Source organism: Cupressus sempervirens, chromosome 5 (genome assembly GCF_028749045.1).
Source record: "Cupressus sempervirens isolate cs-2001-9-10 chromosome 5, ASM2874904v1, whole genome shotgun sequence".
Classification (NCBI taxonomy): Eukaryota; Viridiplantae; Streptophyta; class Pinopsida; order Cupressales; family Cupressaceae; genus Cupressus; species Cupressus sempervirens.
This window is the reverse complement of record NC_143122.1, coordinates 380,413,875-380,430,764: the sequence shown is the minus strand read 5'-3', so window position 1 is coordinate 380,430,764 and position 16,890 is coordinate 380,413,875. Positions and strand designations below refer to the sequence as shown.

The 16,890-nt window shown below is 36.9% G+C and overlaps 1 protein-coding gene across 7 annotated transcripts in view; it reads right to left on the bottom strand.

The window, feature by feature from the left end:
• Positions 1–16,890, bottom strand: part of LOC149556360 (phenylacetaldehyde synthase-like) — a 191,595-nt gene that overhangs the window by 97,919 nt on the left and 76,786 nt on the right. For all 7 annotated transcript variants that reach the window (XM_089830646.1, XM_089830647.1, XM_089830650.1 and 4 more), the window contains exons 8-9: positions 15,801–15,965; positions 5,438–5,494 (exon numbers count right to left, since the gene is read on the bottom strand). In XM_089830646.1, coding sequence (XP_089686772.1) covers positions 5,438–5,494; positions 15,801–15,965 — 222 coding nt within the window. The remainder of the gene's footprint in view (positions 1–5,437; positions 5,495–15,800; positions 15,966–16,890) is intronic.

Below are 16,890 nucleotides of genomic sequence, written 5' to 3'. Positions count from 1 at the left end.
ATGAATAACAATGACTCATCTTAACACATATGCTGGATTGTTACAGTCTGTACTATTTTTTGATCAGTCAAAACACTCTTATTGCTATTCCTAAGACTGAACACATTAAATTGGAACCTGGAAATTGATGCAAATCATTGTTGATGAATGCTGATGAAGAGACACCCGAACTGCTTCCCAAACTGGTCCAGAAATTGCACTGTACCCTGCTGCTGAACCTCACAATCTGATTTCCAACAAGATAGCAATTACTGTAGCCGTATCACTGTAGCTCGGCACTATAGCGCTATCACTGTAGCTTGGCACTGTAGCGCTGTCACTATTCACCATTCACTTTGCAAATTAGTTTCTGATTTGCAGGCACCAAATAAACCCCCAGATTGTATATTGCAACAGCGTGGAGATTAATAGCTAAGAGGGATTTCGTCCTCAAAGCCCCAGGAAGATTCTCTCCAAACTAAACAAGTGATAAACATAACTCCCTTATGTAACTTATGTCTCCAAATGTATTATAAAATAAAGGGGACTCTTTTATTTAAATATTTCCCACCAACTATAGTCTAAGCATTAACAAAGTTAAATATTTGAATTTAACTTTATAAAGTGATTTTATTAATGCAAAATAAATCATAAATCAATCTTTTTGTCGATTTTAACATTTACCATCGACATGTTGCTGCCATAGGATGTCCAATCATATCTAGAATGACTTACTATAAATAGTAAGTATGCCCAAAACTACCTCAAAACCCCTCAGAGACACCTGCAACTAAAACTGTCTAGGTCAAATGGCCTCTAAGTCCCTTTGATGTCCTAGTTATCCTATGGGACTATGGGAAAATAGGCTAACGACACATCATGCTATGAATGCTAGAAAGGGGACATTACATTCAGAAGAAGTTAAACATCAAGCTTGAAAAGATGCAATGGTGGAAGAGTGTCAGTCGATACTAAAAAATGATGTTTGGGATATAGTTCCTAGACCTAAAGGAAAATTTGTTGTGTCTTCAAAATGGCTCTTCAAAGTTAAGTATGCTGCGGATGGTATCATTGAAAAACATAAAGCTCATTTTGTGGCTAGAGGTTTTTCTCAAAAGGAAGGAATCGACTTTAAAAAAACTTTTGCACCAGTTGTCAAGTATACCTCAGTTAGAGTTGTAATAGCCATTGCACCAACCAAAGGTTGGAAAACCCATCAAATGGATGTAAAAATTGCTTTTCTAAATGGAAAAAGTGAGGAAGTAGTATTCTAAAGAGGGCTCTATATGGACCCAAACAGACTCCCCGAGCCTGGTATGAAAGGATTGACAAATACCTTTTAAGTCTTGGATTCAACAAGAATGTGGCTGATCCAAATCTTTACTTTAAAGTAACTAAAGGTGATATGCTAATTCTAATTATTTATGTTGATGACCTTTTGATTAGAGGAAGAACATCTTGTTAATTAGTGTAAGAAAGATTTGGCTTCTGAATTAGAAATGAAGGACTTATGAATTCTTCATTACTTTCTTGGTTTGGAAGTACGTCAGAAGTCTAGGAATATCTTTCTACATCAAAAGAAGTATACTATTGATATTTTAAAAAGATTTGGAATGTGGGACTATTGACCTATGTCTACACCTATGGAAACCAACTTACACAAGCTAAAGGAAGCAAGTGCTAAATCTAGACTAGTTGATCCCACTTTATACAAATAGATAATTGGGTCCCTAATGTATCTTGTAAATACTCGACCTAATATCTGCTATGTTGTGAATCCATTAAGTCAGTTCATATGTGAACCTCATGAGATTCATCTTGTTGCTTTGAAGCATATATTAAGTTATCTCCAAAGTACTATTGGGTATAAACTTAAATATGAGAATACCAGCTTTAAGTTAAATGGATATACTGATTCTTATTAGGCCAAAAGTGTAAAAGACTAGAAAAGCACATCAGAATGTTGTTTCAGCTTAGGATCATCTATGATCTCTTGGATCTGCAAAAAGAAAGCTTCAGTTGCTCAGAGTTCTACTGAGGCAAAGTATATTGCAGCAGCAATGGGAGCTAGAGAAGCAGTGTGGCTTCAAAAGTTGCTTTCTAACTTGTTTTGTGAGCCTATGAAACCTACCACTATTCACCGTGATAACCAAAATTGTATCAAGTTATCTATGAATCTAGTATTTCATGATAGATCCAAGCATATAGAAATTCTTTACCACTACGTAAGAGACATGGTGGGAAGAAGACTTATTCAGTTGGAATATATTAATACAGGTGATCAAACAGCTGACATTCTCACCAAGGCTTTTCCTAAAGTGAAGGTTGATCATTTGAGGAAGAAACTTGGCTTGGTTAAAATGTAAGTTTATGAGATTGAGTCTCAACTTTGTAAATCTATATTATTTTAATAAAGATGTTTAAAGTGTAAACTCTTTTGTCATATGTGTGACTCTATGACTCATGGGCCTACCCTATGTTCATTATTAAACGGTGACAATCTTTTATAATGAAATGTTGATTTTAACAATATAAGATGATGACTTTATAATTATTAGATTACTATCATGATGAGTATCATCTGATTTGATGTTCATGGAAAAATCATGATAGTTAAAAAAAAAGCATGTTGATGGATATCATGTGACTTGATATTTGTTGAAGATCAATATGTTCAAACTCATGGTGGATATTATGTGACTTAATATCTATAGTTATACCATGATCTTTTAATAGCATGAGACTTGATATCTGTGCACATACCATAACTAGAAAGAATATCATGAGACTTGATTTTCTTATATCTATCTAAAGGATATTACTTTTTCAAATAAGGAGAACTTATATATATGCACTTTGTTTTCCCTAGCTAAGAGGGAGTGTTAATGCATGTAGCTTTGGTCTGACATTACTGTGATCAGCATATACATATGTATATATGTACAATACTATGATGCACATTCTATTATACATATATGCATACGTACATGTTGTATGTGATCATTCACAGTTTGAAACTGATGACATATATTTTTTGAGATCATTAAGGCATGATCAAAACTAATTCTGATTCCTTTGATATTTAGATCATTATTGATCTATCCTTATATCGAGCCACAAATTTTAATGATTGGTAATACATTGTTATACATTAGTTAAGTCAATAACAAATCGTGAATGATTAGTTACCTCCGAATAGGTGTGAGGATGAATGGTCATGTCTCCGATGTCTCCATTCGGAGACATGACCATTCATTCCCACACCCTTCCACTTGATATATATACCAATCTACCTGAGTAAACAAGGCATCAAAATGTATTAATGTAAGCACATCAAAGGATCGAAGGAAATTCTGAGTTCAATAATATGTTTTTATCTCTGTTATTACTGCACTAACTTCTACAGATTCTAGAAGTGAATCAGTTCATTGACATTAGTGTTCATACCTACAACAAAACTGAGCATCAGTCTGCAATCAAATTAAAATCTGGTAATAAACTTTACAAGTATCACCAATAGCATAGTAATATTACTAAAAAAGAATGCAATTAATCATGAACCAGCAATTTTCTTATGTCATTTTATCATGTCTGACAATACAGTGTTTAAACTTGTCATTTACTTTTCTGAACTCAATTCAGCAAAACAAGAGATAGTTGCTAGAGGTCTCATACCTTGAACCTTGGTACTGATCTCCCACACTAGAAAAATATCCACATATTGGAGAACCAAATCAGGATCTCCATACATTAGGAGACTTAAAATGAAGTTTCCTTAGATATTTACACATTTCCTAGACGCATCTTATGAAAATCAGGAAACTTCTTATAGAAATTTCTCAAATTATCATGGAAATTACGCTTGGTTTTCTTAAAGTGCAGATATGTGACTACCAAAAGCTAAAAGAGCTTGAGTACACTGATAAAGTTGTAATTTATATTTTTCCATAAAATTCTATGTTTTTATCAGCAAAAATTATCTTATCAAATACAAACGGTAATGCTACAAAAGGAAACAATAATAATGCTTAAAATGTGTACATGCCTTAAAAAAATTATCAACCGAATGCAGATATTGCCACCCCTAAGGACCCCCATACCGTATTTTAAAAACTAATGGCATCCCCCTCGTTCTGGGAGGTAACTGAGCCCATGTTGCACTATCCCAATATTTACTCCTCTATGCATACAAAATTAACAACTCATAATCTTTATCTTGTCATAAGATATCTAGGTTCTTGGGATTTCATATTTGACATAAATGCGACAATTCAATGCTGATTAAAATCTTGAGATCTCACATCTTTTATAGAATCTCAATTCAATTAGTTTGTAGGTAATTCTGTCTATTGATTGACTTCCACCTTATTGATGAAACATTTTGTAAGTTTTCGCCTTTTTCCAAGTCACATTGGGTATTTCCTCCATGTAGGATGTGTTAGATTGTTTTCACAAGCATATGACATGTTCTTGGAAAAATATTCATTAAGTTTCAAGAAATGCTACTCGAACCCACATTCATGAAGAAACTATTGAAATAGAGATTCCCTGTGCTTCTTGTTTACTAGTTAGATTATGATTAAAGAGGTCATGCTTCAGACCATTTACCAACCAATCTCCAGAAGTTTTACATCTTGTTCAGTTTTTTTTTTTTCCCTTTATCATAGCTTAAAACATCAGAATTTAGATGTCTCCTATGTAGAAAAAGTTAAAAACTACTACAAACATTCAAATGTTAGAAAGTACAAGAAATTTTTTTGTAAATGTTCAACTTTTCACCACTTATACAATGTAATTTTTCACATTTATAAATCAATATTTCCATGTACATTGCAACTGTAGAATTTGCCACATAAGCCCATTGTAAAAATTTATACTTGTGTCAAAAAAAAATTCTCTGTAGGCAAGAGCCTACAACACAACGTTAACTTGTGAGCCTCTCATGTGGGAAGTCTTGGGTTTGAGTCTACTCAAGCTCAACACATAATAATAATTAATCTAGGCATTGGCCCATTACCTATCAAAATAAAAATCCCCACATTGTTTTCCACTCAGTTGGTAATTGCAATGGTATGTGGGGAAAACATCAGAATAATTAATCTAATATGGAAGTGATACACTTCATTAAATGGAAATGTTGAGGGAAATGTCATGTTTGGAACATGGATATTATTTAGTATTTTTTATAAAATTTTGCATGGATATTATTTAGTATTTTTTATAAATTTTTACATGGATATTATTTAGGATTTTTTATAAATTTTACATGGAATATTAATGATGATATGTTGATTCTTAACTTTTTTGATTTTCTTGATTCATGTCTCAACTTTGTTCCATTCTGGATATAAGCACAAAAAGAAGCTCCCTTGTAATGCATGAAAGATATAAATGATTTCTAATGCAATGGTTCATTTACTCCTCCATCTCTCGTGTATTGCAATTATATCTTACTTACCTTGTTTCTAAGAAATTCTGGTTTTGTAGAGAGAGCATCAATCAGAGCACTTGAGTCCTACATGAGAAAAATCAAGTTGGATGAGTTGGAGTTTTATCAAGACATCCGAATTTATGAATTTGGTGCAAGCAACAAGAATTTATATATTAAGTAGTCTCTCACCACTGTCAATTGCATAACTAAAACAAAAAATACATCATTCTATATCACACTGATCAGCACACAATTATAATCAGAAGTTGCAGTTCCTGTGCTGAATTTCATCTTAGAATTTTAGAGACATCTTGCTTAATGTTCACTTACATACAAAAATTTTAAAATTACAATGTCTAATATTTTTTAACAACTTTTGTAAGAGAGCACGTCTAAAAGAATAGTTGTTCCAAAATCCCCAATTAGAATAATATGAACAAGAAAATGAATCCTAAAAGCGTGAGTTGTTGCAGTCATGATAAGAAATCGTTACATACAAGGTACATTGTAAATTTCCATAGGCAATCTGGGGCTCAAACCTGGGTCTTCTCAATCGCTCTGGACTGCTGTGGTACTGATCTACCAACCTATCGATGATTTATAGTCCAGAGGGTGAATTGTTGTTTAATCATCCCCTCATAGGATACTTTGATAACAGAGACTGAGAATTGCAGTTCATTCAGGCTATTGAGGCATCTGGTTTTGTTATCTGATTATCCTTCATTCCTTCATCCTTTGATGACTGGGTTATTGGATTGCAAGAATCCTATGATTATTTTGCTCCATGTTTTATACCTGCATGACTTATACATAAGATCTTAGAGAAATATTAATATTGCTGGCCTCATTGCACTCGGGTTGTGTGGCAGGACTACCCTTTGAGTTTATTAAGAGTCACTATCTTGTGTTAAAGTGGGAATTACTTGTTGAGGTATCCTGTCCCAAAACATAAAGTTGTTAGTTTTCAAGGTGCAGGATGGTAATGGCTCGTTCAGCAGTGGGTAAGGTAAGAAGAAAAGAGCAAGAATATTCAAGGAGAGTAGATTGGTGATATGTGGTTTCATTGTGTAGGTAGAGTAGGAGGAAAACACCAAGACAGTTTGAGGCAAGCAGATTGGGATACATGGTTTCGTTGTAATGACTACAGAAGATCAGCTACCTCGAAGGCTGGGCACAAACAAAGCCAAAATTAGAGTCAATGGGTATATAAGGAAAGCAATGAGTTGTCTTACCTATTTTAGCTTGATGCTTTTTGAAACCAAAGTGGAAATCTTATCCCTTAATACTTCATCAAGAATTATAGAAACATGGCAGACATTTTTAAGAATTTTGTCATTGATCTCCTCTAGAGTCATTTTCTCTATCTATTTTAGAAGCAGTTTTCTTATTTTTTCTGTTATAAGTTCATTAGTGTGCTGTTAACTTCTAGGTATTTGCATTGACAATGGGAAATGAATCCTTATAGTTTTAACAAGAAGTCCTTCACATCTGATCTTCATTGAGGCAGCAATTTAGTTCTCCAAGGAGAGATGACAATTCTTCAAGACCTCTTGAATCTACCATAGTAAATGATCAAAAAGTTAATAATATTAAGGATTACCTAGAGCGAGAAAAAAGATCTTGTCAATATCAGTGGCATCTCTTGTATGAAAATCATTTGATGGCAGTGTCACCTGCTGAAAACACACTAATTGACTCTCCAATTGTATAGTTCTTATCCCATTTGGACTATATATTTAAGTAGATCAACCTCTTTTCCACTCAAAGGGATCCAAGTCACCATGGTTGTTGTGAAGTCAAATCATGGATGGGGAGAAACAGCATTTAAGAGTGAAGGAATGCCCCTGACAGGATTTATATCTCCATTTCTGAAGAAAGTAATTTATGCCAATTGTGTGTCATTTAGTCTTCAATTTTTTCCCTTCTACCTACACCTTGATCCATTAAAGATTGATTGAAAACCCATGAGGGATTACATTAATCAAGTGACTAAATTACAAGTTTCTAGTTCAGCCCAAATGTTATCTGTTCTTAGGCATTTAATGTTGGCATGGGGTTACAAAATCACTTCTTAGTTTTGAGGCACTTTACCATTCTAGGATTATTTCCACTCTTAGAAATTATATGATGAGAATCAATTCATTAACTTTGCATATACTCTTACATTTCTTATATTTGAGTTAGTGTTTCTCTTTGCCACATCATCGGCATCACAGGTGAGCAAGCTAGGAGGTCAACAAGGGCAGTGAGCTGCAGTGCTGCTCATTGATTTGGACAAGCCAACAATGTTTTCATGAATTGAAATGATCTTCAGCAGTCTGGACAAAATAGAAATGTTTTTTTTTAATTTTCAATCTTGTGTGGCTCTCATGGAAAGCCTAATAGCACTGGTTCAATGCTCAGCATCCCTACACATGCATCTTTGTTGTTTACCGTACTGGGTAAAGAAATCAACGCACAGACAATAGATATGAATAGCAAAACTTCTTATTTTATTCGCATATGCCAAAGACATTACATTATGCTTCCATGATAAGATGAATACAATGCTTCCCAAAAGGGTTATAAATACTTTTCGAAGAACTTTCCCGAAGGGGTCCGTCGGCCACATACAACATGTCGCTACATAACAAAAACCTTTCCGAAGGGACCCGTCGGCTGATACACAATTTCCTTTCCGAAGGGACCCGTCAGCTGATACACAATTTCTACCGACGACATCATCCCCCCCAAAAGAAAAGTCATCTCCTGACGACTATTACAAAATCTCCAAGACAAATCAACAACCAAAATACATTGACTAACTAACTGGTCTTCAACACTGTCACCTTAGCCAATCTGACATCTGACCCTGATAGCCACCTATGCCGCTTTCTGCCTTCCAATTCCGAGTACACTGAACCAAGTGTCGCTATACTGCCTTCAACTGGATGATCAACTCCTCTCGAGATCTTCCTGCATCCACTAAGACAGCTTCATGGCCAACACCTACTCCAAGTTTAACACCCCTCTCAAAATGCTTGTTCCGTAGATCTTTCCACCTCTGGCACACTATGCCTGCAACAGCTCTAGGTTTCATCAACTGGTCACACTTCCCACAATTGATATCCGCAATGACTAGGGGTCCAAGGGGCAACGCCCTCGGCGGGGTCAAGGGGCAGTGCCCCTCGCCGCCAAAACCAAATTAGCACTCCGAAACCCAAAGAAAAATGCACGGAACACACCGTTTCTGTCATGTTCTACCGATTCTACACTCTTTCTGGCAACCGCTAGTTCTTCCTCTACCCTGTGGCATCATCCGTTACTCATTCTGAGCATTCTTGATTTGTCGACTTTTTTTTTTTTTTTTTTTTTTTTAAGAAAATTTCCTGCCACCCTCTTTTACATTACAACCTTAACCTTGTACGCCAATTCCTTATGCAATAACATGCAAAAGCCGTACGCCCAAACCATGAGATTCGTACACCAAGTCTTGCCTGAGAAATTTGTATAGAAATTGCAAGTTACAGGCCTTCCCAAATCCATATGCCGGAGAAAAAATGTGTAGGATAAATTGCAAACCCTTGGTAATGTTCCTACAATCCGTATAGGAACTATCAAATGCGTACGGTAGTAAGGGTACATGTTTCACACAATCTGCATTAAGCCATCTAAAAACCGCACCCCAATCTTCAAAATCTGTGATCTTGCAATCCAAATCCGTACACAGGATATGCTTGAAAAATCCATACAATCACCTCGCATTCCCAACTGCAACTTTCGTACGCTACTTTCCTTAAAAAATCCGTACAGGAAAATGGCTTTTCTCAAAATCTGTACAGCACATGTAGGAATTCGTACCAATCCAAACCCCCAAAAAATCTGTACGGTCATTAGGCTAAAAATCCATACCATAACTTTTTGTTGAAAATCCGTACTGAGATACCGTACAGCAATTGTCATAAAGTCCGTACGGTGCATGGTTAAAATAGCTGAAAATCCGTACATTGATGGTGTTAAAATCCATATGGTGCTCCAGTAAGCAGCCTTAAAAAACCGTACTCCAACTCCAAAAGCTTAAAAACGTACACCATCTTTAAATAAAAACTGTACACTACTTCCAAACCCGTACAGTGAGCAGGTTGTAAATCCGTACTTAAAAACCTGTACAGTGTTTTTTTACTTTTTTTTTTTTCACTTTTTTTTTTCTTTTCACTTTTTTTTTTTTTTTTCTGAACAATTATGTACAATATTTACATATATACAGTACTTACAATCTTCTCTCAGTTGTTCGTCCACAAAGGTGCATTATCATGGTAGACATTCAACTTCGACCTCTTCATTGCGTCGGCGACTTCCTTTCCGTCTAGCATCCATAGTTTTATTGCTCTGTTATCACCCACTTCCCGAAGCTAATACAGTCCGACCCATTTCATTTGAAACTTGCCTGGGTTGATCTCGTTCCATCCGTCATACCTCAATGCCCACTGTCCTGGTTGGAACTTGCTCAATTTTAAGTGTCTATCCTGCCATGGTTTGCACCTGTTTTGTGTCCCCTCTGTAGCCCCCTGTGCCTGCAATCGTCGCTCATCAAATTTATTTAAGGTACACGATCTCTCCATAATCTGGTTTTCCATATCGCCCAGTTTTTTCCCGAAGCTCCGTACCATGGACTCCATCAGCTACCCCTTCTGTCTGTCAATAACACATTCACACTGTACTGCTACAACTTTTATTGAACCCTTCCGCTTTGTTTCCTGTGCAGACCGTATGATGTGTCCTCCTTGCTACTGACACCTTTCTGCTATATCTGTGGTTCAACGTAATACTGTCTTCGTGCGCGGTCGTATAGTGGAATCTTTCCTTCTAGGTTCGTACTGTATGTTCCTTCCTTCAGCTTCAATCATACTTGCATTTCCTTCTTCCGCTTCTCTGTGTTGCTTCGAACATTCATTTCCTCCTTCGGCTTCTCCATGTTCCTTCGGACATTCATTTCCTCCGTCGGCTTCTCTTTGTTCCTTCGGACATTCATTTCCTTCTTCGGCTTCTCTGTGTTCTTTTGGACATTCATTTCCTTCTTTGGCTTCTTTGTGTTCCTTCGGACATTCATTTCCTTCTTTTTTACCTTCATCAATCCTTAACATATTACAACTCGGAAAGAGTTCGTAGTCCTCTATCTGCCGGTGGTAAAGACCGTTCACTGAATCCAGATCGTCGTCTGTCAATCCTCCTTCCAACCACAAGACTCCCTCCTAATCTGGTTCCATATTCTGCCTCCTTTCATCCTCTTCTTCGAAATCTGACAATAGAGCTTCTTCCCCGACCATTTGAGTGTGTAGATCGATGACGTACCTCCGCCCTTTGCTTTCAAGTGATAAAGTATTTTTCTTCCAATCGTGCTTCACCTTGGCTTGTATCAGCCACCCCCGGCCCAGAATGGCATCATATCCTCTTCGCTTCAGTGGGATCACGACAAAGTCCAACAGGAACGGTTGTGTTCCAATCGTCACTGGTTGCGCTGTGAGTACTCCCAATGGCTTGATTCCATGTTGATCGGCTGTTAACAACTGGAAGGTAGGTGGCCACAATGTCGGCTGTCCCAACTTTTTTCAGGTATCCTCTAGCAGCACATTGACACGAGACCCTCCGTCCACGATCGTGTACGTTAACACAGTTCCAAGAATGCCCATTTCAACAACCGCTGGATAGCATCCGAATGAAAGAGCTAACAGCATCAGATCTTCTGCACTTGCACCACTTTCTTTCTCCTTTTTGTCTGCTGTACTTGCTCCACTTTCCTGCTTCCTTCCATGTTCTTCTGGTAGTTGAGCAGCGGGAACGATGTTTGTGAGTATCGATCGGAGCTAAGGCATAGTGAGCAACAGATCATTTATCCTGACGGGTATCTCGGCTTGCAATATTTGCCGTACAATATTCTGTTCTGCGCAGTTTTGTACAGAGGTACTCAACGTGTCCTTCAGGTGTGTCGTTTCTATCTGCGTTGCTCTTTGGATCTCTGCCCGTGCTTTCTCCAGTCTCTTCTTTTCCTCCGTCGGATCGGGGTATAGCTTTGCTTGCTTCCGAGTGATTGCTAGAACTTCTTCCTCGTCCATCCCGACGATAATCAAGTTTACTCCGGACTTCGGGCACTTAGCATCGTCATGATTGCCCAGTCCACACCATCGACATAGCAACTTCGGTGTGTTCGCCATTGTGCACTCTCGAGCAAAGTGACCCCACAGATTGCATGCACGGCATTGAACAATTGGCCGACCATTCGCATCATACTGAATTCGACTCCTTCCACCATTATTGTTGTTGCCGCTATTGTTGTTATTTTGCCCTCTGCTATTATTCCTGTACCCACCCGAAGTGGCACCATCAATGTTTGCATTTCCGTTCCCTCCTAATGTGGAAGCTTCTTGTGTCAGGAACACTTGCTGCGGTGTTCTTGTTTTCAAATTGAAAGGGCATTCCTTTACCGAGTGTCCCATAATCTGGCAAATCTCACAAAATTGATCTTTCAGCCAGGATCCCTTCGTATGGCCTTCTTTCTTGCACTCCGTGCACCATAGGTCATTGCCCTTAGTCTCCTTGTTCATGTTCTTGAACTCCATCATTCGAATCATGTCCTTCTGGAGGGCACGGACCTTCTTGTTGCTTACCTCGTCATCGCTGCTATCTTCCCCTAAAGATGCATCGTCATCTGAATCGGACGAGCTGTTCTTCTTCTTCTTCTTTGTCTTCTGGTCACTTTCGAGGTTTATTGCCCAATTGTACGCTTCAATGTATGTTGATGGTGGCACGATCTTCATCTTTTTCCGTAGCTTCGGGTGAAGGCTTTCAATGAACCATCTTTTCTGGAGCCCATCTGCTGGCTTATTCTCCATTTTACTGATTAAGTCCTTCAACCTCCTAGCGAAGACCCGTACTGTTTCATTCTTCTTTTGCTTGGTATTGAATATCTCCACTACAATTTCATTATCGTCGCGCGGAAGTTGAAATTCTGCGATGAACTCCTTCTTAATGTTATCCCAACTGTTTAACTTTTGTGGATCAGTATCAGCAAACCAATCAATCGCAACACCCCATAGGGTAGCAGGAAATTGTCGAATCCATTCATTTGTATCTGTTATGCCATTTGCCCTACAGATCGTTTCACATGTTTTACAATGTCGAATGGGATCAGCTGCTTCATCACCATCAAATTTAAGCAACTTTTCTTTCGAACCTGTCATTATCACTGTATGTTGAGGGTTTTGTTGTGTACCTGCGCTGTTTTGCACTCCCGCGTTGTTTTGAGCACCTGCGTTGTTCTGAGCTCCCGCGCTGTTTTGAACACCCGCGTTGTTCTGCACACCTGCACTGTTGTGGACACCCACGCTGTTTTGGACACCCGCGCTATTCTGCACACCCGCGCTGTTTCCAACACCTACCCTATTCTGGACACCCACGCTATTTCAGACACCCGCGTTGTTCTGCACACCCGCGTTGTTTCCAACACCATGCTGTTCTAGACACCCGTGCTATTTCCAACACCCGCGTTGTTTTCGACTTCCGTGCTATTTGGTAAAGAAGAGATTTCGTCAACCGAAGTTGTTCGTTCCGGAAGTATATCTCGGACGAAGAGGTCACTCCACGCTCGTGCTCCTTCAGCACTCCGAGCCGTGCGAGTCGATCTCCTTCTGTCAGGATTCTCTTCCCGTGGCGTATGCAGGTTCAAGAAATCGTCCCTCACTTCTTCCACCAAATCAAGCCGTCGTTGAGTCTCCTTCAACAATCCTTCCGCACTCTTGTTTCCGTCAACAATCTTCTGAAATCTCCTTCGACACTCTGTTTGCTGAGCCAGAATTAAATTTTCCTGCGCAACGCATATGTCACCTTTTTCCTTCAGCTTAGTCTTATCTTTGTTCAACTGATTCAGCATTTAATTCATATCCGCCTACCTACGTACCAGGTCCATCGGGCAATGGCGCCAAATGTTTACCGTACTGGGTAAAGAAATCAACGCACAAACAATAGATATGAATAGCAGAACTTCTTATTTTATTCGCATATGCCAAAGATATTACATTATGCTTCCATGATAAGATGAATACAATGCTTTCCGAAGGGGTTATAAATACTTTCCAAAGAACTTTCCCGAAGGGGTCCGTCGGCCACATACAACATGTCGCTAAATAACAAAAACCTTTCCGAAAGGACCCGTCAGCTGATACACAATTTCCTTTACGAAGGGACCCATCAACTGATACACAATTTCCTTTCCAAAGGGAACCGTCGGCTGATACACAATTTCCTTTCCGAAGGGACCCGTCGGCTAATACACAATTTCTACCGACAACATTTGCTTCTCTGACAATGCCCACAATGGATGTGTGGTTTTGGATTGACTATAATATAAGTTTGGAACATGAATGTATTTAAATGTGCTAGAATCTGTGGAGGGTTGAGGATGGGTGCAACAAGGTGGCATAGTATTTAGTCTTGTACTTGCTGTAATAGTTGACTAAACCCTTTGATGCACATTTATTGAACATTCTATATAAGTTTTTGGACATTGTTCTTATGTTGCAATGCACATTTTTCTCTTATTAATTACTTGCAGGAGAACCTTTCTCAATGATCTGTCCTGACTTCCAACTCAAAATCATTACTAATCCATTTTTTTTCCGTTTCTGTCTGTGATTGCTTCATTGACCAGTCGATCTGCTGATTTGTTTGTAGATCTTCTCTGATAGTATATGGAAATGTGTTCACGCTCTTTGAGATGGTTGACAATCTGTCATATTATCAGTTCTACTTTCCAATTTCAGATGATTTCATTGTTTGGGAAGCTCGTATTGACTAAACTGAATTAGATTGAAGTCACCTGTTTGTAGCCTGGTCATCTGCACTGATTTGGCTAATTTCATACCCATTTTTAAAGCACAAAGCTCGACCATTTAGCTAGCTAAAACATATATTAATAATTGTTTACATTAGTTATATTGTTCCTTCGACAAATTAGTATTTGTGTTATCCCACTTTAGTTGATTGAATTAATTTTGAATAGTTGCTGATGGTTGGAATTCCTTGGCAAACATTGGTAAGTTAATATATTTGTTATGTAGCTAAAGAAAAGGGACCATGTCATTGGAAAATCATTCCCTCTGCCATTTTCATCGAAGAGTGTTGAAATATTGAATGAATTAAAAAAGACTGTTATATCTTCTGAATTAACAACTCATTTGAATCAATCATGCATGTATATACCAGTTTACTGTGCTTTAGTAAATTAGTAACTGTATGTCCACAGAACAAGTGAACAGCCATATTGTTTGCTTGTTTTAAGTTGCCAATTAACCAACTTGATAATTTTACCAGGCCATGTAGGCCGAGGTATCGTTTGGAAGCCCCACCAAATTCAGTTTCATCCAAACAATCAGTTAGGGTCCTATGGGATTTGGGAAGTAAAAAAGATTGAGACTGAAGGGTATCGCCGAGCTCAAGCTATTGCTAAATCCTCAAGATTGGGAGAAAGAAATTTCTCTTCAGTCTCTAATGATGCTATAGAGTTCCCCATTTCTTTCATCATATTGAACTGAAGTTTATATGGGTCGTTATGCATTTTAACCATGTTCCAAAGTCTACAAATCATGGATAGTTCTTGAGAGCTAAGACTCACAATTGATGACAAGATTATAGATGATTGCCAAATGGAGATACTCATATTAAAATGCTAATTGTGGGAAGAAGGTAAGAAAAATCAATTTCATTTTGATGTTCAAGATTTAAGTCTAAGGATGATATAATTTTTAGAGTATCAGGCTATACTCATATTTACTACCCTTGGATATGTGGAGAAGAAATAAGAAATGTGCAGCAATTTAATTTCAAAGGGACTTTTGGGCACTTTGAATTTATGGTTCTTCCCTTTCCCTTAATAGAACACTTCACTTCTTTTCAATCACTTATGCATCATGATAACACGTATGGTCAAAATAATCGTTGTAGAAATAAAATATGGTTCAACAAAAAAGTTAAGTGTTAACATTTTACAACAATATTAATGTTTATCAAATAAATTGACCTAGAAAATCATGTTTTGAACAATCATATCAAAAAGTGTAGGTATTGAACTTTATTGAGGTTCAACATTAACTTTGGAGAAAACAAACATTCCTAATATTTTATCATCAATATTTCGATGTACAGTATCTCATAGAAAGAAAGGAAATACTTTTGTTACATAAGAATGTTCTGTTGTGTTTTTAACAATTACATTGAAAAGCAGATGTGATAGTCATTAAGAAAGACTTAAAAAATGAAATAACGATGGAAGCTTACACATACACCACATGTCAATTGCTCTGTTATTTACAAAAGTTTTCTACACATTAACAAACTAGTTAAAATTTACAATCCTCACCTTTACCCAAAGAGCAGAACAATCGAAATTTGTAAGAAGCCACTTGTGACAATTCATATTAAAAGAATCTGCTGCATCAACGCCATCAAGATAGTGTTGGTATTCAGGACAAATACAGGCACTACCAGCATATGCAGCATCAACATGGAACCACATGCCATTATCCTGTTGCACAAATAAACCAAGAATAATACTTAATTTGGATACCTAAAACCCTGTATATATAAAATTGATCATTTGTTGTTTACAAAGGAGACAAGAAATGAAATTAAGTAAAAAGAACTCAATTTAAACAATAAAAAAATAATAGTAAAAGTAAAGATATGTGCCATTTCCAACTACGAGTAATAAGGAGACATTTAACCTGTTAATTAAATTCTTGTAGACTAACGGGGTGGTGAAAGTGAGATAACTTAATAATTTAATTTACGTTCCTCCAAAATGTAGCATTATAAAGGTTTGTTTTCCTAAAATAAGGACAAAAAGTGTTATTAAGATTGAAGTCCAAAAGCAATGTTATTTACAAGACTTTCTCGACCCTTCCTTAAAAAAAAAGTTTTTGAGGGAAAAAGGAGAACAAAATAATAGTTCCCTCTAGTGCCTATATAAGGAGGAGTTAAGCATTGAAGAGGATTACCAATTTCAAATTATTTGTTAAGATTATAGCTACAGTCAGATTGATTTAATCTTAAGATACAATATATATATATATATATATATATATATGTGTGTGTGTGTATATATATATATATACATATATATATATATATACATATATATATATATATACATATATATATATATATATATATATACATATATATATATATATATAATATTATAATATACTACATATATATAATATTATAAATATATATTATATTATATTATATATAAAATATATTATATATAATATTGTGATTTATATTGTTAATATATATTAACTAATAATGATTAATCATAGAGACATGTCTCATGATGATACAGAGATGTACTTTGGTTCCTAGTGCTTATCATCAGTTATGGGACAGTTTGATGCCTCAAGATGAGAGTTGTGATGGGCATGACATGGTGATAGGTTCTGCAGTTG